This window comes from Salmo salar, chromosome 11 (assembly GCF_965601325.2).
Source record: "Salmo salar chromosome 11, fSalSal1, whole genome shotgun sequence".
Lineage (NCBI taxonomy): Eukaryota > Metazoa > Chordata > Actinopteri > Salmoniformes > Salmonidae > Salmo > Salmo salar.
The window spans coordinates 84,762,211-84,789,634 of NC_138301.1; the positions used below are offsets into that span (position 1 = coordinate 84,762,211).

Genomic DNA, 27,424 nt, shown 5'->3' on the forward strand with positions numbered 1-27,424 from the left:
GGTGCATCCCTTCATGGCAGCAGTGTATCCGTTTGCAAAATCTTTTTTTTTCAGCAGTATAACGTCCCACGCCACAAGGCTAGGATTGTCCAGGAATGGTTCCAAGAACATGAGAGTGAATTCAGCGTTCTGCAGTGGTCTACCCAGTCACCAGATCTCAATACAATTGAACATCTGTGGGACGAGATCGAATGAGCTATTCGTAGTAGAGATCCGCTACCAGCCAACTTGACACAACTATGGGAAGCATTGGAGTCAACATATGCCAGCATCCCTGTAGAACGCTTTCGACACCTTGTAGAGTCCGTGCCCAGACGAATTGAGGCTGTTCTGAGGGCAAACGGAGGTGCAACTCAAGATTAGGAAGGTGTTCCTAATGTTTTGTACACTCAGTGTACGTGCCGCTTCTAGCCAAATCTGTGGAAGGCTTTGATGGTGTTAAGGTCTGAACATGAATCAATCTTAATTATTTGATAACTCACTATCTCCTTATAACTCACTATCTCCTTTAATTGCCCTGTCTGCGCATTAAGCAGAAAGCTTGTTAGTGGCTTTGAAATCTTTAGGGATGTCCTTCTTCATCGCTAGCTACTCTCTAGAGTTGCAATGCTTAGCCTTGCTCTCTTTCTCTCTCCCTCTCTTTCGCTCTCACTCTCTCTCACACACACACACACACACACACTTGCACAAACCCAATCGTCAGTCCGTTAACTGACCGAGCAGATCCCAAAGTGGTTCAGTCCGACGGTTATCAGTCAGTCATTGACCATTACTGTGCCAGTTAACTGGAAACCACCAACACTGACCATTAACCGTCGTTTGTGGGCACAACCAATTAGCTAAGTACACTGACTATTGACTCAGTGTAACAGAGTCTAACCATTAACTTGGAGGTCAGAGGTATAGTTCCAGAAGGATCTAACCCTATGGCCTGAAGATAGGCTACTGGACCTACATATGAAACATGATGACACATGGTACATCGCAAGACGGCAAGGGACTACAGTTCGCTCTCTATATAATATAATTTTAAGTCTCAGATGGCTCAGTGGCCACTGGGCAGGGTGTGTTGAGGAAGTCGATAATTATCTCTACATTAAATATCAAACCTGAGAGTTGAACAGATTGTTAGATCATGAGAGCAGATTTATTCAGACACCACCATCAGGTCAATTATTCATCAGGTCAGACGACCTGACAGTACTCAGTGAATAAGAGATATTACAGTATACTATGGCCAGAGGACTAAGTGGACACACACTTGACATATCCACTGAGAGAACATGATAAGGTTGTACAGATGACAGTACATTCTATGGGGCTGGATGGTCAGAGATACTCTTGAGTTTGACAGTATCACTTACACATATTCAAAGACACGTACCTGGTTGAGTGTTTGTGGGTGCACGTGTGTGTTTATGAATTTTGTTTGTGAGTGCATTACAGTCTAACTATGCAAGTGTGTGCGCATGTGTGTATACATGCTCAAGCATGTGTGTGTTCGTGTAATTGTTTATTCAGGGCAGGCAGTGGACCTTTGGTGCCAGAAGTATTTTGTGTGTGAACCTCTCGAGTGGTTGGTTTCAATCAGGCAGCCTTCATTAGTGAAACCCAACAGTCCCTCTCATCTCCTTTCAAATTCTCCCCACACTCCTCTTCTCCCTCTCTGCTCTCCTCTCCTCTGCTCTCGTCCCCCTTTCAGGCTTTTCTTTTCTTTCCCCTGTTGTTGTTATTTTCTTTCATTATGGATGGAAAGGCCTCTCTCCCTATCTCTCCCTCTGTCTCTGACCCCCCTCTCTCTCTCCCCCATCTCTATCCCTTGCTCTCTCTCTTTCTTTCTGTCCAGCAGTGTCACAAAAACTCCTCTGTTCTATGCAGTTGTATAATTGCTATAATGAGTTGAGTTTGCTGTCCGTAGTTTTAGACTGTTTGGCTTTCACATGAGGGAGGTAGGGAGAATACCAGTGCTAACCTACCTCACCTCTCCTCCTTCCGACATTTTGGGCCAACCTGACCCAACACCTGGCTATTGTCCAAGCCAATAACTCACTTCCTGTCCTCAGCCTTTTGTTCACTGTGTTTCACTACCCTCTGAGAAGACTGGAGAGGTACTGTAGCAGCAGTATGGGAACAACTCTACCTAACCCTCTGTCCCATAATGGCACTGTGAATCTAATTCTGTGTGTGACCTATTTAATCTGCTGTTGCTGGGCTCTGTAATAAGAGTTGTCGATGCACATGGCCCAAGGAGCCTGGTTCTACCTGGAGGGCACATTATAGGTTCTCCTCACAGTCTGGTTTTACCTGAAGGGCATAGTACACAGTACATGGTCTGTCCCTGCCTCCCTCACACCCCCAGAGCACTCTGGAGAAGTACCTAAGTGAATTCCTACATTGTAATGGTAAACTGTCATTTCTATGGTCATTTTAGGTATTATGAACAGTAAAATAAAATCTGAAACGTGGTACGGCATACTGTAAATGATGGTGCGTTGTGGGAAAATTGCTGTATTGCGAATGGTACTGTAATTCCACACCACAGAATAGAGTACTGTACTATATCTTCGGAGCGCAAAAACACTTTTGACCACAAGTGGGTGCCGATTGTTGTTTCTGGCTCGTTAACATATTTTGAGGAATGCCTTATAAGAGGCTATATTTGTTTGCAACCGCGAGTGAGAATGCTGTACCAATTAAACTCATATGTGGTTATAGAGCCCTGTGAAATGTGAAATGAATAGGGGAAAGATTGGAGTAGCAGCTTGTCTTAACCTTAAATGGATGATCATTTTGCCATGTCTTTTTGCTCTGTTTTGCCCTGTAGTTTTTGCCAGGTTGGAAGCCTTTCTTAAGGTCTCTAGAAGTGTAAGTGATTTGAAACACCAACTATTCATTAATATGCCTTAATGTGTAAACACTTTACCTAGAAGGCAACCTGCTTGCACCAATCCCTTTAAATTACAGTAAAATCCTGTAAAATCCTATGAATTTCACTCACCCATTCGTTCATGCATTCCCATTGCAATAGCATTTACTTTTTTACATTATCATACTGTACATTTCACAGTATTGTACTGTGTGTCATTGCCCAGTTCATGTTTGATATCATATTCATATTACAGTAGGTGTACTGTAATTTGAAATACAGAATTGTAGTTGTCACCGAGCTGCCTGTAAGCTACCGTCAAATTCACTTGAACCCTTTTCCAGTCTAGCTGCGATATGGGACAGGAGTGGGAGGTGTCTGTGTTGGCGTTCAGATGGGCCGGTGAAGTTTGGGGGAACGTTGAGGGAACGTCATTTTAAATGTGTTTTGTTTCAAGACCTACAGTGAGGGAAAAAAGTATTTGATCCCCTGCTGATTTTGTACGTTTGCCCACTGACAAAGAAATGATCAGTCTATAATTTTAAAAGTAGGTGTATTTTAACAGTGAGAGACAGAATAACAACAAAAAAAATCCAGAAAAACTCATGTCAAAAATGTTATAAATTGATTTGCATTTTAATGAGGGAAATAAGTATTTGACCCCCTCTCAATCAGAAAGATTTCTGGCTCCCAGGTGTCTTTTATACAGGTAATGAGCTGAGATTAGGAGCACACTCTTAAAGGGAGTGCTCCTAATCTCAGCTTGTTACCTGTATAAAAGACACCTGTCCACAGAAGCAATCAATCAATCAGATTCCAAACTCTCCACCATGGCCAAGACCAAAGAGTTCTCCAAGAATGTCAGGGACAAGATTGTAGACCTACACAAGGCTGGAATGGGCTACAAGACCATCGCCAAGCAGCTTGATGAGAAGGTGACAACAGTTGGTGCGATTATTCACAAATGGAAGAAACACAAAAGAACTGTCAATCTCCCTCGGCCTGGGGCTCCATGCAAGATCTCACCAGGTGGAGTTGCAATGATCATGGAACAGTGAGGAATCAGCCCAGAACTACACGGGAGGATCTTGTCAATGATCTCAAGGCAGCTGGGACCATAGTCACCAAGAAAACAATTGGTAACACACTACGCCGTGAAGGACTGAAATCCTGCAGTGCCCGCAAGGTCCCCCTGCTCAAGAAAGCACATATACATGCCCGTCTGAAGTTTGTCAATGAACATCTGAATGATTCAGAGGACAACTGGCTGAAAGTGTTGTGGTCAGATGAGACCAAAATGGAGCTCCTTAGCATCAACTCAACTCGCCATGTTTGGAGGAGGAGGAATGCTTCCTATGACCCCAAGAACACCATCCCCACCGTCAAACATGGAGGTGGAAACATTATGCTTTGGGGGTGTTTTTCTGCTAAGGGGACAGGACAACTTCACCGCATCAAAGGGACGATGGACGGGGCCATGTACCGTCAAATCTTGGGTGAGAACCTCCTTCCCTCAGCCAGGGCATTGAAAATGGGCCGTGGATGGGTATTCCAGCATGACAATGACCCAAAACACACGACCAAGGCTAACAAAGGAGTGGCTCAAGAAGAAGCACATCAAGGTCCTGGAGTGGCCTAGCCAGTCTCCAGACCTTAATCCCATAGAAAATCTGTGGAGGGAGCTAAAGGTTTGAGTTGTCAAACGTCAGCCTCGAAACCTTAATGACTTGGAGAAGATCTGCAAAGAGGAGTGGGACAAAATCCCTCCTGAGATGTGTGCAAACCTGGTGGCCAACTACAAGAAACGTCTGACCTCTGTGATTGCCAACAAGGGTTTTGCCACCAAGTACTAAGTCATGTTTTGCAGAGGGGTCAAATACGTATTTCCCTCATTAAAATGAAAATCATTTATAACATTTTTGACATGCGTTTTTCTGGATTTTTTTGTTGTTATTCTGTCTCTCACTGTTCAAATAAACCTACCATTAAAATTATAGACTAATCATTTCTTTGTCAGTGGGCAAACGTACAAAATCAGCAGGGGATCAAATACTTTTTTCCCCTCACTGTATGCTGAGAGCTTGAAGGCTCCAGAGGCACCTCTGATCACCTCTCTGCTTCTGTGCACACGCACACGTGCGCATACACACGTCCGAGACTCAGATTGAAATTGTTCTCGAGGTCAAGCCCTCTATCAGCTTTCAGGCCACGCATTCTCTCCCGCTCTGTATTGTCCTTTAAAGACGTGCTCTCTGTTCCTCATCTCTCAGTTCATTCAGATCCATCACAGGCCAGGCTACATGACAGCTGTTCAAAAGTTACTTGTCAAGGAACTGTATCTCCTCATATACGAGTTTGTAGGGTTACCTTACTCTCTGCAATATTACATCCCACCGAACTCCCGCCGGGACTTGTATCTAAGTTGCATCTCAGGGAATTTGTTACGTAAAGCACGTTTAAGTATGTATGGGATAGGCATAGCATGTTTAATTAATAAGAAATACTGCTGAGAGAGAGAGAGAGAGAGAGATCCTATCCCTCTGTTCTACTGTTCTATAAGCCTTGGTTTACTGTTGTCCTCTCAAGAGAAGAATGACTGATGCTGGGAGGGTGAGAGAGAGAGAGAGAGGAGAGAGAGAGAGAGAGAGAGAGAGAGAGAGAGAGAGAGAGAGAGAGAGAGAGAGAGAGAGAGAGAGAGAGAGAGAGAGAGAGAGAGAGAGAGAGAGAGAGAGAGAGAGAGAGAGAGAGAGAGAGAGAGAGAGAGAGAGAGAGAGAGAGAGAGAGAGAGAGAGAGAGAGAGAGAGAGAATGCTTTTGACACCAACTAACACTCGCTGATTGAGTCCCCAGTGTACAGTCTATCTTGGCAGTAGATGTTTTTGCATGTGTTTGTCAAAAGGCCCAATCTTACCACAACCCTCCTTCATTTTCTCTCTTTCTCCATCTCTCCCTATTTACTGGCCTTGACTCTGTGCCGTCACCACTTGTCCCTCACTAACTACCTCACGACTCCTTTTCACCAGCCAAAAGGTCTCTGAGTAGTGCTAATTATAACTCCGCACTCACGAGCACACGCACACACACACACACACTGGCCGCTTGACTGACTGTTGATGAATCACGACTCAGTTAAGGGCCCTTTCAGTATATCAAGGCATCATGCTGTGTGTATAATTTGCTACTGTATATTCAGTTGTGTGTGCGTTTGTGTGCGTTTACACAGTTTTTTTTTTTTTTACGATAACCGTCGGTTACACGGTTATACGGTAAATGTGCCAGCCCTATGCGTGTGCATGCGTTCGTGTACCACATGTTATATTTCCAATGAATGGGAGCAGTGTGAGACAGGCAGCCTGATGCTCTAGTCCCATTACTCTCCTGTGCCTTAACAGGAACACTACATTTACCCATCCCATGACCCTGCTCCCAGCAGCACACAGACCGCTAACGTTGTTATGATGGAGGTGAAAAGGCCACTGTCATAACACACACACACGCACGCACACCCAGAGGCTCTCACACCTACACACTATCAGACTCATCCGTGTGTACGTGTGCTTGTACTCGCACACATGTACGTATATACGCGCGCATGCACGCACGCACGCACGCACGCACGCACGCACACACACACACACACACACACACACACACACACACACACACACACACAGACAAAACACACTGTGTGTGCTTGGCATCGCAGAAGAGATGTGCTCAGCATGCCTCCTCTAGTAAAGCCACCTAGTGGCAAAGAAAGGGAATATACTTTTTAGTGTGAAGTATAGTTTTAGTAAGATGTGGGCAACTTTGCAAGTACACACTAAAACTCAGACAGCTATGCTAACGACAAACAGCATTTGGTATTCCACTACTCCTTGTATGAGTATTGGTGTGCGTATGGAGTTCTGAAGGTTATGTAATGCAGTCGTATTGTGCTGTCCATTCCAAGTTGGGGGGATGTTTAGAAAACCACAGGAACAGTTAGAGAGTTCTGTGAGAGTCAGAGAGAGAGAGAGGGCCTCCCTAACTAAACTAAACATACCCCTGGGGGGGAGGGAGAGGGCCTCCCTAGCTAAACTAAACATACCCCTGGGGGGGGAGGGAGAGGGCCTCCCTAGCTAAACTAAACATACCCCTGGGGGGGAGGGAGAGGGCCTCCCTAGCTAAACTAAACATACCCCTGGGGGGGAGAGAGAGAGGGCCTCCCTAGCTAAACTAAACATACCCCTGGGGGGGAGGGAGAGGGCCTCCCTAGCTAAACTAAACATACCCCTGGGGGGGAGGGAGAGGGCCTCCCTAGCTAAACTAAACATACCCCTGGGGGGGAGAGAGAGAGGGCCTCCCTAGCTAAACTAAACATACCCCTGGGGGGGAGAGAGAGAGGGCCTCCCTAGCTAAACTAAACATACCCCTGGGGGGGAGAGAGAGAGGGCCTCCCTAGCTAAACTAAACATACCCCTGGGGGGGGGGGAGAGAGGGCCTCCCTAGCTAAACTAAACATACCCCTGGGGGAGAGAGAGAGAGGGCCTCCCTAGCTAAACTAAACATACCCCTGGGGGGGAGAGAGAGAGGGCCTCCCTAGCTAAACTAAACATACCCCTGGGGGGGAGAGAGAGAGGGCCTCCCTAGCTAAACTAAACATACCCCCCCCCTGTGGGAGAGAGAGAGAGGGCCTCCCTAGCTAAACTAAACATACCCCTGTGGGAGAGAGAGAGAGGGCCTCCCTAACTAAACTAAACATACCCCCCTGGGTGAGAGGTAAGAAAGAGAAAGAGGCAGATAGAGGGAGAAATATGGGTAAGATAAACCCTAACCCCTCAGTTTTGCGAGGAAAGATTGACAGAAAGAGGAATAGAGAAATCAAGTGTGGACTCCAAGGTTATATGACGCCACCATCTGTGCTGTGGGAGTCTGTAGATTGGAGTGATCAACTCAATAATCTCCTCTCTGCCTGTCTCCTAAACCTCATCTCTTGGACTGCTGCTTCACTTAATTTCCCTTTGTAATCATTGTGTGTGTATTACAGTTTAGTCAGTTAGCAGACACTTTTACCCAGAGCAACTAGGGTTAAGTGCTTTACTCAAGGGCACATCTACAGACTGTTCACCTAGTCTGCTCAAGGATTTGAACCATCGACTTTTCAGTTACTGGCCGACACTCTTAACCACTAAGCTACCAACACTAAGTGTGTGTGTGTGTGTGTGTGTGTGTGTGTGTGTGTGTGTGCATATGTGTGTGTGTGTTTGTGTGTGTCAGAGAGAGCGAGAGAGATCAAACTGGCTTTGATCTACTCACAAGCATTCCTCTAATCCACTCAAATGCCGTGCTTTCCTTTTGATGTAAATATTTGCTCAAGAGCAGACACAAACAAACTCATCTTCTTTCACCCTCTATTTCTCCTTCATTATATCTGTCGGTCTGTCTCTCTCGCTTTCTTCTCATCTCTCCGCCTCATCCCGCCCCCCTCCTCTCCCCTCTACTGGCAGTCATATTGACAGAAACTATGGTCAGATGAGCGTTACGGAAGGCAGGGAGAAAGATATAGCTCCAGCAGACAGGAGTTAAGAACAGTGGTTAGAGAGAGATGACCCTCCCTGTCCCACTCCTATCTGACCACGGGAGTCACTACACAGCCATGCTAGAACAGGTTTGAGGTAAGCTTGGTGTTCCAGTAATTCACCTTGATTTCTAATGCTGCAATTCTACCTTATGTCCAGTTGAGGGCAGTGTAGATACACTTTTGATCAACTTCTGTAATCCCATCGTGGTCCAACACGACTGCTCGCCGAGGATCTCACCAGCTAACTCCTGTTAGACTGGCATTCAAGACCCATGTCCTGAAATATTGAGTACACTTTGATAGTACTCTAAAAGTGTGCAGATATTGTTCTCCTTTGTCCTGCATGTATCCTGCACCTGAGAAGGTTAAGTTTGAAGTGTGCCATTTTTTAACTGTCTCTGATTCTCTGTTCAACCCAGCTCGAGAGTCCATAGTGGATGCTATCTGCTAGAGTGTTATTGAAGCTGTTTTAGTGTAGCCTGGTACTCAAGTCTGTTCCCAATCTGCTTCCTCAAACTTATTATGACCCTCAGTTCTCCGTAACTCTGAAGGACAATGTAGAGCTGTGCACGTGTGTCTGGATCCAACAGGGGGGGCTCCTTTCTCCTACGGGGAGATTGTCTCTTTTCCCCCTCACGCACCTGTCCATCTCCTCATTTGAATCCCATGCTGTCATTGTCACTTATCCACTCAAGCTTAAAATGTTTGTCGTCTATCGCCCACCAGGTCCCCTTGTAGAGAGTTCCTCAATGAGCTTGACACCTTGTTAAGCCATAGAGTGAACAGTACTCCGTTCTGCAACCTCTGGTCTCTTGGCTCTCCCATCCCTACGGGAGGGCAGCTCCCGCTCAGCCCATTTCTAAGCTCTTCTCTGTTCTGGCACCCCAATGGTGGAACCAGCTTCCCCTTGAAACTAGGACAGCAGAGTCCCTGCCCATCTTACGAAAACAAAGAAAATATGCCTTTCGTGAACCGACACTCACACTTGAATTCCCCCCTTACTAGCTCTGACTTAGCTGATAGCTACTTTATTGAGGAAAAATGTAGGCCTACTTACTATGACTGTGATGTGTGGTTGTTCCCACCTAGCTATATTCAAAATAATGCAGTAAATAATGCAATATCGCTCTGGATAAGAGCGTAGGCTAAATGACAAAAATGTTGTCTGCCTTCCTGTGCTTTGAAAGTGTTGGTTTCTGCTAAGATCTAAAGTAACTGCTCCCATACGCCTCTTGCCTGCTAGCCTGCTCACATTGTCTCCCATCCACACATCAAAGAGTTACGGAGAGTACTCCTCACTCTCTATGACTTTCAACAACCCCCACTCAACCACACACACACACACACACACACACACACACACACACACACACACACACACACACACACACACACTCACTCACAGCGAGAGAGAGAGGGGAGGCGTGGGGGTCTCCAACGTGTCTGCTTTTCATTCAGTCTCTCATTATTGTCTGAGCCAGACGAGGACTGACATTATAGGCAGGAAGTGGGGTCTCTCTTTTATTCTCTCTGTCTCTTTTCCTGTTCTCTTTCCCTCTGATACTCCAGCCGTCTCATTCCCTCACCCTGTCCCCCTCTCCGTCTCTTCTCACCCCATTAAAAAATAATTTCCGCCCTCAAATCTCTTCCATTGGCTAACGCTGAAAGCACTTGTGTGCTTGCGTCTATGTGTATATCACAGCCCATCACTGATCACAGTGTTTAGAGTCAGAGGGTCATCATATCTGACTCCTACTTAAAACACGATAATGGCTGTAGAGCACCTAGGCTCTGCTGTGGAGGCCATTCCTCAGGGCTAATTAACATTCCCACAATGCTCCATGATCCCAGACAGGCAGAATTCCAGAGCTCCTGTTTTCTCCTGGCTTTTCTTGCAGACCCTCCTCGTCATGGTTACAGCCAGGCATCCGCTCACTCACAGCATGGGGAATACGACCGTCTCTGCTCCACTGGGTCAAAACTATGAGGAGGAGGGTCCACTGATAGCGGGAACGTGTTTGTGTGTGACTATCTGTAACATAAACTCTGATCAGATGTTGATGTAAACAACCTGCAGCAGTTGTGTCCCTGCCTTCAAACAGACAGACAGTTCACTGGAGGGTCATAGAGAGAAAGAGGGTCATAGAGAGAGAGAAAGAGAGAGAGAGAGACAGAAAGAGAGAGAGAGAGGGGGGTACATAGAGAGGTTGTCTGTGTATACTCAGTGTGCTGATCTGTTTCCTGGGAATGTTGACTGTTAATAACATCAGCGGTGGTGGCCGTATTGAGTAAGCCTATGATAGAGCCGGCAGCTTTTTTTGTCATTTAATCGTAATCCCTCTTATGCAAGGAGATTGATAAAGAGGAAGAGATCATATTAGCTCTCTCTATCACTCTCTCTTTCGCACTGCATAACAATCTCACACAAGTCTTCTAGGCACATCACTTTCTACAGGCTGCCTGAGATTCAGTCCGTCTGTCTAACTCAAAAGTCAGTTTGACTTTCTTATATCCAGCTCTCGTTGTTTTTCTCCTGATAGCAGGGATACAAGAGACGGGCAGTATTTATGTTACATGTATTTGAAATACGTATTTAAATTACTTCTGAGTATTTTGTCATTTGAATTACACAGGGCTGAATTACACTACAATGTATTTTGCATTTTCAAAATACTGTAAATTGTATTTTCAAAATGCAAAATACCTTTCTAAACAATTGTTTTATAGCAGTTCACATTTTGTGGACACCTGCTCATCAAACATCTTATTCCAAAATCCTTTGCTGCTATAACAGCCTCACACACTCTTCTGTGAAGGCTTTCCACTATATGTTGGAACATTGCTGCTGGGACTTGCTTCCATTCAGACACAAGAGCATTAGTGAGGTCGGGCACTGATGTTGGGTGATTAGGCCTGGCTCGCAGTCGGCGTTCCAATTCATCCCAAAGGTGTTCAATGGGGTTGAGGTCAGGGCTCAGTGCAGGCCAGTCAAGTTCTTTCACAACGATCTCGACAAACCATTTCTTTATGGACCTTGCTTTTGGGCATTGTCATGCTGAAACAGGAAAGGGCCTTCCCCAAACTGTTGCCACAAAGTTGGAAGCACAGAATTGTCTAGAATGTCATTCTATGCTGTAGTGTTATGACTGCCCTAGCCCGACCCATGAAAAACAGCCACAGACCATTATTTTTCCTCCACCAAACTTTACAGTTGGCACTATGCATTCGGGCAGGTAGCATTTTTCTGCCAGCCGCAAACACAAATTTACCCGTCGGACTGCCAGATGGTGAAGCGGGATTCATCACTCCAAAGAACATGTTTCCACTGCTCCAGAGTCCAATGGGGGCAAGCTTTACACCACTCCAGCCGACGCTTGGCATTGTGCATGGTGATCTTAGGCTTGTGTGCAGCTGCTTGGCCATGGAAACCCATTTCATGAAACTCCATATGAAGCTCAAGTGGCAGTTTGGAACTCGGTAGTGAGTGTTGCAACTGAGGACAAACGATTTTTACACACTACGCGCTTCAGCACTCGGCAGTCCTGTTCTGTGAGCTTATGTGGCCTACCACTTCGCGGCTGAGCCGTTGTTGCTCCTAGATGTTTCCACTTCATAATAACAGAACTTACATTTGACCAGGGCAGCTCTAGCAGGGCAGACATTTGATGAACTGACTTGTTGGAAAGGTGGCATCCTATGATCTCTTCAGTACAGGCCATTTTACTACCAATGTTTGTCTATGGAGATTGCAGGCTGTGTGCTCGATTTTATACACCTGTCAGCAACGAGTGTGACTGAAATAGAACATTCCACTAAGGGTGTGAGTTACGATAATAGAACATTCCACTAATTTGAAGAGGTGCCCACATCCATTTTGTGTATGTTGATGTTGGGGACATGCTGGAAATGATGAATATGAAGTAGAAAAATTGTGATGTTTCCCTTTAGGATGAATGCTCTAAGTGAAACTTGCTCTGGATAAGAGTGTCTGCTAAATGACTAAAATGTAAATAAAAAATGAACAATTGCTAAGCATGCTGAGTATAATTCTAATGAGCTCCGCCCCAAAACAAGGCCAATAATAATACCCAGCGTGCTTTGGTATGTTAATTTTCACGTATACATTTTGGTTATTTAGCAGAAACTCTTATGCAGAGTGACTTGCTCAACTAAGATAGTAAAACCCGGTCCCAACAAGGAAAAAGGCTATTTTAGGCTTATGGTTTAGGTTTAGGGCTACACTTCGGGTAAGGGTTAGAGTTAGGTGTTAGGGTTGTGTGTTAGGGTTAAGGTTTAGGGGTTAGGGAAAATAGGATTCAAATGGGAATGAATTGTTCTCTTTTTGTTTGCTTTGCGAGAGGAATTACCTTAATTTTCTTTGTGGAAAAGTGTTTGGGTGGTTTATTATTATTATTATTTTCTGTGTTTATTATTCAGCAAATGTTTTGTCAACAGTTGTACGTGAGTAACGTGCAATGTACTGTGTGTATTATGTTAAGTGTGGAATATACAGTGTTTATTTTGTATAGAGTAGTACTCTGTGTCAAATATTTTTTTCTCCCCTGGAGACATGAATGTTCATCCCAACCTAATCCATGTCTCTGTTTGTTTTGCATGTCTCTGCTCTGGATATGACCTTTCCCCTTCATCCTCCTCCTCCATTTCCTCTACAGGTAAGATCAACAATCATTTTATTTAACTCTTTATCTGCCACGGCTCGGCTGACTTCTAACACACACACACACACACACACACACACACACACACACACACACACACACACACACACACACACACACACACACACACACACACACACAAGAATTCAATCCAATAATTAGATACACACAAAAACCAATGATACTGTACAAATACACACACCCACCCACACACACACACACACACACACACACACACACACACACACACACACACACACACACACACACACACACACACACACACACACACACACACACACTAGTGATGTCAGAGTATTCCCAGGAGTGTGTTAGTTGGTCCCAGGAAGGTCCTGAGAGCAGGAAGTGACCTTGTCCCTGAGACTGACCCTGACTGTGACCCCTAACACACTCTATGGCCTGGTTCTGTTTCCTGTAATAGAGACCACAGAGCAGAAGCTGCTGGAATATCTTGATGTATTTAAACAGTAACACAATACACACACATTCTGTTTAGTTTTAGTCGATCATGGTTGACTGAGTTCCTCATACATGCACATGTGTGCATTCAGACACACACGCACACACACTATTCAGTGTTAATCAACAATGGCTGACTGAGGTCCTCTTTGCTGTGAGAGTGTAAGGGAGAATCCATGCATGCATGCACACATGCACAGTCGGAAAATTAGCCCATAGCAAACCACCAAGTCACCCTTTTGCTCCAATGATCCCACACTGTGTTAGCAGCAGTATATCCGCCTATCCCCAGTGTGTTAGCAGTATATCAGCCTAGCCCCAGTGTGTTAGCAGTATATCAGCCTAGCCCCAGTGTGTTAGCAGTATATCAGCCTAGCCCCAGTGTGTTAGCACTATGTCAGCCTAGCCCCAGTGTGTTAGCAGTATATCAGCCTAGCCCCAGTGTGTTAGCAGTATATCAGCCTAGCCTCAGTGGGTTAGCAGTATATCAGCCTAGCCCCAGTGTGTTAGCAGTATATCAGCCTAGTCCCAGTGTGTTAGCAGCAGTATATCAGCCTAGCCCCAGTGTGTTAGCACTATGTCAGCCTAGCCCCAGTGTGTTAACAGTATATCAGCCTAGCCCCAGTGTGTTAGCAGCAGCATATCAGCCTAGCCCCAGTGTGTTAGCAGTATATCAGCCTAGCCCCAGTGTGTTAGCAGCAGTATATCAGCCTCGCCCCAGTGTGTTAGCACTATGTCAGCCTAGCCCCAGTGTGTTAGCAGTATATCAGCCTAGCCCCAGTGTGTTAGCAGTATATCAGCCTAGCTCCAGTGTGTTAGAAGCAGTATGTGACATCGGCTGATGTAAAATGTGCTTTATAAATACATTTGATTGATATCAGCCTAGCCCCAGTGTGTTAGCAGTATATCAGTGTAGCCTCAGTGTGTTAGCAGTATATCAGCGTAGCCTCAGTGTGTTAGCAGTATATCAGCCTAGCCCCAGTGTGTTAGCAGCAGTATATTACTCTAGTATGTTAGCTATCCCATCACAATGAACCCAGTGAGGACCGAGGAACGACAGTAAAGGTGTCCCGTTAGCTAACACTATGAACTGGGTCAGCTACAGGCTGCTGGCATAAAAATCGGTCATACTATAAACTCACACAGAGGCACTGGTATTGTTTGTTTGTGTCTGGCTCCAACAAAAATAGAACTGCTGGCCATAATGACCATCGTTATGTTTGGAGGAAAAAGGGGGACGCTTGCAAGGCGAAGAACACCATCCCAACCGTGAAGCACGGGGGTGGCAGCATCATGTTGTGGGGGTGCTTCGCTGCTGGAGGGACTGGTGCACTTCACAAAATAGATGGCATCATGAGGAAGAAAAACGATGTGGATATATTGAAGTAATATCTCAAGACATCAGTCAGGAAGTTAAAGCTTGGTCGCAAATGGGTCTTCCAAATGGAAAATGACCCCAAGCATACTTCCAAAGTTGTGGCAAAATGGCTTAAGTACAACAAAGTCAAGGTATTGGAGTGGCCATCACAAACCCCTGACCTCAAGCCTATAAAACATTTGTGGGCAGAACTGAAAAAGCGTATGCGAGCAAGGAGGCCTACAAACCTGACTCAGTTACACCAGCTCTGTCAGGAGGAATGGGCCAAAATTCACCCAACTTATTGTGGGAAGCTTGTGGAAGGCTACCCGAAACGTTTGACCCAAGTTAAACAATTTAAAGGCAATGCTACCAAATACTAATTGAGTGTATGTAAACTTTTGACCCACTGGGAATGTGATGAAAGAAATAAAAGCTGAAATAAAAAATTCTCTCCACGATTATTCTGACATTTCACATTCTTAAAATAAAGTGGTAATCTTAACTGACCTAAGACAGTGAATTTTTACTCGGATTAAATGTCAGGAATTGTGAAAAACTGAGTTTAAATGTACTTGGTTAAGGTGTATGTAAACTTCAGACTTCAACTGTATATATTTTCTTATTTAACAAGGCAAGTCAGATAAGAACAAATTCTTATTTTCAATGATGACCTACACCGGACAAACCCGGATGACAATGGGCCATTTGTGCACTGCCCTATGGGACTCCCAATCACAGCTGATTGTGATACAGCCTGGATTTGAACCAGGGTGTCTGTAGTGATGCCTCTAGCACTGAGATGCAGTGCCTTAGACCGCTGCTCCACTCAGGAGCCCTATTGGAGAGGTAGAAGGACATTTTCCTTCATCAATGCTTTATAGAAAATTAGTTTGATTCCAACTGTGGTTTACTGTAGATGCTGTAATGACTATCCTATACATAATCAGTTTGATGTAACGGCAGGGCTTGTGTCTCTGCTGTCTCCACCAGGTGTTAAGGTCTAGGTCTTCGTACACAATGAAACTCATCTTCTATTATAGAACTCAAAATAGATCCATTGTACATTTGTGTATTGTCCAAATATGTATGAATGGGTATCTGAAGTGTGTGTGTGTTTCTACCTCTTTGTGTCCATCTGGCAGTCTAGTCCAGCTGCCTGACCCACACCTTTGGAGCCCACTCCTATTGGTTCTCTGACATGTCTAGAGCTGCTTTTCCATTGGTTGTCACTGGCAAGCCTAGAGGGGCAAGTACGAGCCCGTGATAATGAGATTATCCTAAAGTGTGGACTGGATTCGACTGGACTGTGAGTTTAGACTGGTACTATAGTCATTTGGAGTGGACTGGGATTGTGAATGTAGCATAGGAATGGAATGAGGTTAGACAGAATAAATCATATTGTAGTGTAATTTGTTAAGGTTTAGAGATCATTTCATTTTGGTCCAAGTCTGTGGAAAGACAGGGTGGAAATGTTATATTTTATATTGTACCTCTATTTAACCAGGCAAGTCAGTTAAGAATAAATTCTTATTTACAATAACAGCCTACCCCGGACAACGCTGGGCCAATTGTGCGTCGCCCTATGGGACTCCCAATCACAGCCGGATGTGATGCAGCCTGGATTCGAACCAAGGACAGCAGTGACAACTCTTGCACTGAGATGCAGTGCCTTAGACCACAACGCCACTCAGGAGCCCAAATGCAATAGAATAATGACTGAAAAATGGAGAGGAAGAAAGAGATTGAGGAAGGAAATGGAGATGTAAAGCCGACCAGATGTAAAGCCAAACAGATGTAAAGACAAACAGATGTAAAGCCATGTAAATCAAAAGGCTTCCTGTTGCATTTCCACCCCATTCCACCCTACTGCCGATACCAGCCAGGTTTTCACCACAGCCCAAACTTTTCTTCTGTTGTTCTCTCTTAACTTAATGGCATGAATTGAGAGACATGCAGCCCAAACACACACAGCCCTGCAGGTTGGCAAGTCAGGGGAGGAGAGGCATTGTAAAAGTATCTCTCAGGGTAACTAGTAGGCTTCTCCCTGAGTGGCTGACTTAATGACTGAGTGAGAGAACGACAGAGGAGGAGTGGACTCTGTTTCTCTTTCTGCAGAATTCCTCCAGTCACTCCTGGCTGGCGATGGGAATGGGAACAGCTTTCCTGTGATTCAGAATACAGAGACACAGCATTCAGGACACTCTTGTGTCTGACGCTCTGGGAAACTTTATAAGGGAGTTTATTTCGGAAGTTGGAGCAGAGTTTTTGTACGTTTTGGGTACAGTGAATGGCGTGAAGTTAGAGTGTGTTTTGGAAGTTGGAGAAGAGTTTTGGGACGTTTTGATAAGAGGGACACTGAGTGAGTGGAATTGAAGTATACTTGGGATAGTGTGATAGTTGCACTGGCTTGGTCCTGGGTTTTTGGAAGGACCATGGCAGGGGCAGGCATTACCAGGAAGGGTTCTGGGAGACCCTCGTACTACTACAGGTTTCTGGGCCGCACTCGTCTCCAACGGCAACGCAGCAGGTCCCGCAGCCGCACCAGACCAGCAGCCAGCAGGGGTAACACAGACCACCACAGTCCATTATCTCTCTCTCTCTCTCTCGCTCTTTGTTTCTTTGTGCTTTCTTCCTGTCTGTCTGTCTGTCTGTCTGTCTGTCACTGTGAGATGACAGGGTAGCTTGGATGTCTCCTCTCTGTCATTGAGGAGGCACAATGGTCACACCACATCTTTATGGCAAAGTGCACATACTCTCCGACACACAAAAAGTTCACAGGCAAACACATACAAAGACAGATATGTACACACACACACACACACACACACACACACACACACACACACACACACACACACACACACACACACACACAAAGACATAAATATTTACATACTGTACACACACATAAACAAAGACATACAGTACCAGTCAAAAGTTTGGACACACCTACTCATTCAAGGATTTTTCTGTATTTTTAGTATTTTCTACACTGTAGAATAATAGTGAAGAAAGACATCAAAACTATGAAATTACACATATGGAATCATGTAGTAACCAAAAAGTGTTAAACAAATCAAAATATATTTTATATTTCAGATTCTTCAAAGTAGCCACCCTTTGCCTTGATGACAGCTTTGCATACTCTTGTCATTCTCTTGATCAGCTTCACCTGGAATTATTTTCCAACAATCTTGAAGAAGTTCCCACATATGCTGAACACTGTTGGCTGCTTTTCCTTCACTCTGCGGTCCAACTTCACTCGCTGCAGAATGCTGTGGTAGCCATGCTTGTTAAGTGTGCCTTGAATTCTAAATAAATCACTGACAGTGTCACCAGCAAAGTACCCCCACACCATCACACCTCCTCCTCCATGCTTCACGGTGGGAACCACACATGCAGAGATCATTCGTTCACCTTGTCTCACAAAAACAAAAAGACAACAAAAAAATCTCAAATTTGGACTCATCAGACCAAAGGACAGATTTCCACCAGTCTAATGTCCATTGCTCATGTTTCTTGGCCCAAGAAAGTCTCTTCTTCTTATTGGTGTACATTAGTAGTGGTTTCTTTGCAGCAATTTGACAAGGGAAGACCTGATTCACACAGTCTCCTCTGAACAGTTGATGTTTAGATGTTACTTGAACTCTGTGAAGCATTTATTTGGCCTGCAATTTCTGAGGCTGGTAGCTCTAATGAACTTATCCTCTGGAGCAGAGATCACTCTGGGTCTTGCGGTCCTCATGAGAGGTAGTTTCATCATAGTGCTTGATGGTTTTTGCGACTGCACTTGAAGAATCTTTCGAAGTTCTTGATATTGACAGACCTTCATGTCTTAAAGGAATGATGGACTGTCATTTCTCTTTGCTTTTTTGAGCTGTTCTTGCCCTAATATGGACTTGGTCTTTTACCAAATAGGGCTATCTTCTGTATACCTTGTCACAACACAACTGATTGGCTCAAATGCATTAAAATTAACTATTAACAAGGCACACCTGTTAATTGAAATGCATTCCAGGTGACTACCTCGTGAAGCTGGTTGAGAGAATGCCAAGAGTGTGCAAAGCTGTCATCAAGGCAAAGGGTGGCTACTTTGAAGAATCTCAATATACAAAATATTTAGATTTGTTAAACACTTTTTTGGTTACTACATGATCCCATATGAGTTATTTCATAGTTTTGATGTCTTCACTATTATTCTACATTGTAGAAAATAGTCAAAATAACACACACACACACACACACACACACACACGTGGGGAGTTGGGAGTTCCGAGGACAATTGTCCCACCTTGGTCTTTATTACACACTCAGCCACAGAACCAGAAGAGCAGGAAGAGCAGACAGACAGACCAGAGCTGAACTCACTTTAGGACACACATTCTCACACACATTCTCACACACATTCTCACACACACACACACACACACACACACACACACACACACACACACACACACACACACACACACACACACACACACACACACACACACACACACACACACACACACACACACACACACACACACACACACACACACACACACACACACACACACACTGCCCTACACTGGCCTGCTTTGTGATACAGTATTATATCAGTGACAGAGTGATATGATGATATTGTGCTCTGTATGTGCCTGTCTCCTTGACTGACCCTCCTGGCTAAGCTTGCACTGGTATATCTGAAAAATAGTTATTTTTGTTTACTAACTTATCTCTGATGGGGATTTGTCCAATAATGAAGTGGACCGAGGGAGGGCGTGCATGTCTTTGTGTGTGTTTGTATTTGCTTTATTGATGCTCTATTGAGCCCAATTCTGCTCGTTAGCGAGTGATCGTCTCAGTCTGTTGTTTGAGACGAATAGAAGTGAATAGAGAAGAGATGTGAGGAGAATAAAGGAGAAGAGAGGAAAAGTGAATGGGAGTTTAACTCTGTAGTCATCCACCCTGTATGTGTTCTCCCCCATTATCTACGGAGGGGTCCTATGGCACTGCACACAAACACTGATCTTTTACTGGTCTGTCTTTGTTTTGGTTTTGTTGTTTGGACCTAGGTTTCCATCCAATTGGCAACATTCTCGAAACCGCATAAAGAAAATATGCAAGTCTTCCCACTAGTGGTGTGTTTCCACCAAATTGACTTTTTCAGTGTTTGATGACGCAGTGCACACAAAATGTACTTTTTCGCTTACATTTTCATGTTCTGAATTAAAAATGGAAAGTTCAGTGTGTTTCCATCGTTTTCAACTCTACTGATAGTTTTGTCACCAAAAAAACTGTTGCGTTAAATAGAACTCTTTACGGTGTAAATTTAACTCCTGAATCAACACTAGAAATGTTACACTGAAAAAATCAACTCGCTGCGTGCTATGGAAGGGACACATCTGCAGGCTTCCCTACATTTCATGGCTGGAACAGTACACACACAGACAGTCGGTGTGTGTGTGGTGGCGGTGGTGTCTAAGCCCTGATGTCTATATCAGATCCTATCACCGCTAGTCTTATCACACCATGATTACAACTGTACCTGTAGGTGGTTGACATTTACATATTCAGACTTCCTGGTGGTTATGGCTTCCCTTATCTCATCACCTGGGCACAATAATAAAGTAATCACGCTTTAGCCACACACAGACCTGCTGTTTTCGACTCTCTCTCGCTCTCTCTCTTTACCGCACCTGTTGTCTCGACCTCTGAATGCTCGGCTATGAAAAGCCAACTGAGAGCCTGGTTCCTCTCTAGGTTTCTTCCTAGGTTCCTGCCATTCTAGGGAGTTTTGCTTCTACATCTGCATTGCTTGCTGTTTGGGGTTTTAGGCTGTGTTTCTGTGTAGCACTTTGTGACATCTGCTGATGTAAAAAGGGCTTCATAATACATTTGATTGAGATACATGAAAGCACACACACACGCGTGCACACACTTTGTTATATCTGGTCATGAGTGTGTTTGATGCTCTCATCAGAAGCCAGGGGAAACTCTTAGCTACCTTGCGGCTGTTTGTCTGTGGTAGGACTTGACCTGTGAAGAGCTTCATTGTGCGCCTATGTGGACAGATATACTCCTTATGCAAACACTGCTCTATTACTCAGCTCTATCACAGCCAGTAGAAGTATGGGAAACTAATGACAAAAACTGCTAGGAGCTCTTTTTCTAGTAAATCTCCCGTGTGTGTTTTTCCATGAGAGAGAGAGGTTGTTAAGTAGGGTTAATTAGGTTTGTAATAAAGAGTTAACATATCACAGCCCAGAACACCGTTTGTCCCTGTTACACTGGTCCATGTTTATCCTTTCTTTCTACAATGAAGGGTTCTATGCTGAACTTTGATTCCTGAGTTGTGTTGCTCAATGTTTGGTGTAGGGTAGGGTAGTGTTTGTGTGATTTAGTTTTTTACCTTCTTGTGTGTCCTCTCTCCATACAGGACGTTATCGCCATCTTTCGCTATCTGTCCATCATCCTCCCCCTCTCTCTCTTTATTCTCGCCAACAAAACTCACATTACATCAGTGCACCCAGCAGCTGCTGTTGAATGGTAGGTTGTGTAACATTCATAAACACACACACACACACACACACACACACACACACACACACACACACACACACACACACACACACACACACACACACACACACACACACACACACACACACACACACACACACACACGACAGCAGCTGTCTGGGATGGGCCGAGGATCTACGCTCCCTTTTGAACAACCGAGCCCCCTGCTTTCTCTTTCTCTCTTTCTTCTTTTGAAATGGTGGGATCTGTTCTTTCTTCTCTTTCGACTGCTGGGCGACAGATGTAGATCTGTTTTGGCCATTATGGGGCTGTTACAGTGTGACTACCAGCTGTAGGCTACAGTCACCCCATGCTAACACTATCACACCTACACAATAGAACACCATGTAGTGGAACACTAACCGTACTGTATCACCCGATCATGTAATTTAGCCAGGAAAGACACTGGGCCCTAGGTATAAACCATAACTGGGGCTGATGTTTTCCCATGTCAGGTCAATTGGTGCAAAAATACACAAGGCCCTAACAACAAGAAGCGGTATTGCTGTGCCTTGTTATCAGAATTAAACAATGGAAGTGTACAATACTCGCTAAACAGCTCCTCGATAGGGTGAGTGTGTCAGCGTTGGCTCTCATAATGTTGTTTATGACAGATCTCTGCTTTCCTCTCCATGTGTGTCTCACTAAACTAGCGGGAAGTGAGGAAGTGAAGCAGGCCTGTGGATGGGAAACATGGCTGCACCAACATGGTGCTGAACGATGATTCAGTTTCCAAAACCCAGGCTCATTTCCAGCTAAAAACAGGAAACTGGAACACGGCCTGGTTCTGAAGCCTGTACTCTGCTGTTGTGTTTGTATAGAGATGGATAGAGAAGAGAGACATTGAGATACTGTGGGATCATCATGATATTTAACGTGGGATCATCATGATATTTAACCCAGGATCAGGGTTTTAGTCCCGGCTGTTTTCATAAAGCTGGTGGCATTAGAAGCTGCTCCCTGTAGTACCTAAACCAGCCAGGACTAAACTAGACTGGATGGAAGTTTGAACATATAGCAATGCATGGTAGCTGCTTCCTAAACCAGCCTGAACTGGCCTAGGTGGCGAGGGGCCAGATGACGGAGCACTCCTCAGGCCCCAAAGAGACTCCAATAATGGGGAGACAGGTGATGGTTGATCCCCACCCTAATCCTGGAGCTTTACCCTCAGATTACCAGAGGGAGCAGAGAGAGAGCAGAGAGAGTGGTCTGGCTGTGGGTGTGGATGTCTGGGGAGAGGGAGGTAGAGGACAGGCTGTGATTCTACCCATCCTTCTATCTAAGACCCTCCTGTCAACACACACACGCACAACACGCACTGTTCCACAGTGCGTTAGTTTAGTGCAAGGGTTCTTAAACCTTTTCACCTCGAGACCCAAATAAGAAATGGACCATCCTACCGAATCCAAAAGGTCCTCTAATAACCCAAATTAAGAAGAGAAAGTGTTGGTCCTGACCAATAGTTTAAGAAACCCTGGTTTAGTGCAATCATCTGCAGGCCATGTTAGTTGACTTTTGAGTGTGCTACATTCTAGTAGGGCAGTACATGTTATCTGTTGTGTGTCTGTTTGAGATTTGCGCGGTTATTTGTATATTCAAATATCCGAACGGACGTTAGTATTAGATTACTTGGGAGAGTATTTATTTATTTTTTTAAAAGGCCTTTTTTTTAAGGCTTTGTCTAAAATCAAATACAATTATCTATGTGACATTGCTACATAGCCTAGAAGGATAGACCATTACATTTTAAATGTTAATTAAAACAAGAGTTTTAAGACAGTTTTTATGAGTGCGCCCCATAAAAAAAGAATCACCCTTAGGTAGCCGACACACGTTTCACACCTGTAGCTTGTTGTTTTTGTCTGTCAATCAAAGTGACGCTACAGTTGGAGGCGCCGTGTGTAGCAAGGGAGGATTCTAATCAATGCTAAATGGAATTAAAATTACAGAATTGAATTGGCTAAATGAGAAGGAGTAGGCTACAATGGTCAACCAACAGGTAGGACGTTGTTTCATATGAATGGAGTTGTTGTAGACATTGGACGGGGAGCGCAGCAAAATAGCCTCAATTAGACTTGCTACTTTAGCTAGTTAGCTGGCTAACTTAGCGCTAGCTAACAAACTTTCGCTTTGTTCCGTACACTTGACCTTATTTTAGCGCTGCAAAAATCTAATACTTCCAGGTTAACTGTAATATGAATACCATTGTAAAGCACAATTTCTCCCTTTTCCAGCAAAACCAATGACGAGACCTTCATGCTACCCGTCTCTGCATGATTGAAGAAGGCAATGTAGCTCCGCCGAGTAAAAAAAAAATTAAATAGCGGGTGGGGAAGCGAAAGCTACTGTGTGATAATCAAAGAGGGAGATAAGTCGTGTGGGGAAATGGCTTTTTTCGAATTTGAATCGGGTTTTTAGGGTGGCGCTAAATTTATCTACACAAGTAAACTGTGGCTGTCACGGTTTTTGAGAGTCATGATGGTACGCAGTGATGATGCAAAAAATGAACAATTGATTTGAATTAACTAATCATGAACTTGCGAGTAATTAACTTTACACTCACCATTGCACTCACCATTGATCATTTCTTGTTTTTAATCTGCGAGCGAGGCGCTACCCCTCGTGGAAAGAGGCTGTACGGCACAGAATGAGTTGCATAATGCGTGCCATACCTTACATCGTGACATGTCACACTTTAACGTACAGCGTCAGAGGGGTCCGTTTTTTCAACTTTTCTCCAATAATATTGGTCCATTACCATGTCAATCAACGCTGAATAGAAACTTAGTTCACACCCCGCATTTTGATGCCAACACAGTCGCTACAGTCCCATTAGTTTTCATTGCAGCCTCATTTGAATGCCGCGGTTGCCCAAAATGTGTACGGAATGGTGTTAGTCAACGTTAGCTGGCTACTGTAGCTAGCTAGCATCTTTACAACAATTTGATGCAGTCAAGACAGGCACTACACAATGGTATGATAGATAACCTATGACAGCAGCAAGTTTGTCTAACTAGTGCGAGTTGGTTTTCTCTCTCACGCTCTCTCCCTCCATGCCACACATATAGACTGAAACACACTACAGGTCTTCACGGGTCTACCCAAACCCAATTACCCGTGATCTGACCCGGGATCTTGGTGGACACAGATCTGTGTAAAAATATGTGAAATACCAACTGTTCCTAGTTCCTAAACAACATAAACGCAAATTCCACACATGTAGGTTACATTTTGTTATCTTAAATGATTGTCAGGGAGTCCCCTTTCATCAAACAAATGTGTCAAAATATAATTTAATGACAACACCGCATATCTGTATGTATTCGCTTTATTAAAATGAGCCGCTGCATGTGACACGAGGTAAAATAGGCCAGGGTTTCCCAAAGATACCGTTTCACAGAAATATTCACATAAATTTCATTTTTAGAAATTGTCAGATTTTTGGCTGATTTAAGATAAATTTCAACCATGTTACTTTATTTGGCATCTAGGCACTTACTATAGTCATGTATTTATTTAAGTTAACACTGCCTTGTAGTCCACTTTTCTGGTATTTTTTTTACCAGTACAAAGGTATGGTCTTCAAGCTATAGAAGATGGCAAAACATTGAATAATACTTGATTGGACTTACATGGCATTTTTATAGACAACCAAAGCTCTTTACAATGTAGGGGAAAACTCACCACCCTAACCCCACTTACAAATTCTTTATTTGTATGTATTTCCTCCTCCTCCTCCCACTCGGAGGAGGACAAAAGTAACTTTGTTTTACGTTTTTGTATTTTATACAAATATTGTAGCTTTGAACTTACTGCCTTCTTGTTCCTTTCAGCAGCATATTTCTCTTTGGTTTTGTTCGTCTTTCCCCTGGTGACGTTCATATGTCTTTGTGCCCACCACTTGAAACGGAACACCATTGAATGGGAGACTTTTACTCTCCCAACTGAGTAATTTTTTTCTGCCAAAGGCTGTGCATCTGTTCAAGGTCAATAATATGATTCATTACTATTAGAATGAAAGGCTTGTAGGCAAGCTAACAGTTTTGCTCTATCAAATAGAATAACTCCTCTGTGCTTGGAATGGAATCCCTTATGGTAGCTAGTTAGCTCATTTTAGATGAGAGTAGCACAAGTTAGCTACTAGTTATCTGAAAAAGAAAAGACAACTTACCCTTTTGCCCAAAAACTTTTGTCCTTTCTCAGTGTTCTGAAATTTTAGTGACGTTGCCAATTCTTGTTCCCAAATGTATTTAGTTACGTAGTCCTCAAACTTGAACTCAAGATTTGCCATTTCAAAAATGAGGCACATCCTGCGAACCGGAATATGCATCATCACACTCCCTCATCCGATTGGTCGGGTAGGCGGGCCTTCTAGCTTTGTGGCTGTGGTAACTAGTGATGACTAGGAAAAACCTGCAGGCAAGTCATCTGTAGGAGAATAATTTATGCACATTGTGGATACGGAGGGGCAAGAGCGAGCTATTTAATGTATTTATTTTATTTATGACATTTACTAGTTTATTTAGGCTATTAATTTATTTGTTTAGGCTTGGCCTATTTTGTAGCATAGGCTATTTTTCAATTTTCTTTGGGCTATTTTTGTTATTTAAAATAATTTGTTAACTAATGTTAAATGACTCGAGTGAAGTGTGATATTTGTCATCATGAAGCTGAGTGACTCACTCATACGCTAGTGTCGTGGCTTTTGTTAAAAAAATAAACAAGTTATACCAAAAATGTCAGCGTTAACGACACATTCTTTGATTGTCTTTTAAAAAATAACATTGTTGACCAAGTTAATCTGCGCGTGTGTGTGCGTGCGTGTGTTTGGGTGTGCGCATGTGCGCTAGACTGATTGCCTGGCCATCATTGACTGTATTAACAGTCCTAAAAATCACCACATAAAAATCCTCTAATCTGAAAAATGTGGTCAACAGGCTCAGGCGGCACTGTCAGGAATACTGCAACTATGTCGCCCTCCCTGCAAAAACACCCACTTCCTCCTCCTCCTGCCTCCTTTTCCCACAAACAGACAAAGGCCCTCAGCAGCCAAGCTAAATAAGAAACAGCACCTCTCCCTCTCTCTCTCTCTTAGCTTTGTATGGTTACAGAATTCTGGGACTGTATATGCATCTGATAGTGATTTTACTGCTTCTTGTGGAAAGTACCACTGCTCTTGGTGGTGTGTGCTTATTAGTTCTAAGAGAGGATGTGTTTGTAAGTTTGTGAGTTGAGTATTGTGTAAGAAGAAAGCTACTTGAGTTCCTTAACTATGGGCTAGGTAGGACGCAGGCGTCCCCCCCGTGGTGCACTCCATCAACAGCAGGTGCATTTCAAGAGCGGCAAATTTGAATCCAAATAAATGTCAAAATTCAAATTTTTCAAACATACAACTATTTTACACCCTTTGAAAGATAAACATCTCCTTAATCTAACCACGTTTTACGATTTCAAAAAGGTTTTACGGCGAAAGCATAAATTTAGAGTATGTTAGGACAGTACATTTACAAGAGTTGTGTGTAATGTTTTGTCAATTCAAAGACAGGGTCACCAAAACCATAAAACCAGCTAAAATGATGCACTAACCTTTTACAATCTCCATCAGATGACACTCCTAGGACATTATGTTAGACAATGCATGCATTTTTAGTTCTATCAAGTTCATATTTATATCCAAAAACAGCGTTTTACTATGGCATTGATGTTGAGGAAATCGTTTCCCTCCAAAAACCGGCAGTCAAGTCAGCATCACAAATTAAATAATTAAAATTAGAAAACATTGGTAAAATATTATATTGTCATTTAAAGAATTATAGATTTACATCTCTTGAACGCAATCAACTTGCCAGATTTAAAAATAACCTTACTGGGAAATCACACTTTGCAATAATCTGAGCACTGCGCCCAGAA

The 27,424-nt window shown here is 43.8% G+C and overlaps 1 protein-coding gene across 3 annotated transcripts in view; it reads left to right on the forward strand.

Moving 5' to 3' along the window:
* The window catches only part of LOC106562976 (disabled homolog 2-interacting protein), a 207,830-nt gene that overhangs the window by 22,078 nt on the left and 158,328 nt on the right, over positions 1 to 27,424 (forward strand). The window contains exon 1 of one of the 3 annotated variants that reach the window (XM_082958112.1): positions 16,865 to 17,509. The exons of 1 other annotated variant lie outside the window; for it this stretch is intronic. In XM_082958112.1, coding sequence (XP_082814238.1) covers positions 17,380 to 17,509 — 130 coding nt within the window. In that variant the 5' untranslated portion in view covers positions 16,865 to 17,379. Of the gene's footprint in view, positions 1 to 16,864; positions 17,510 to 27,424 lie in introns of those variants that run through there. One more of the 3 variants, XM_014128139.3, reaches the window with a different exon arrangement.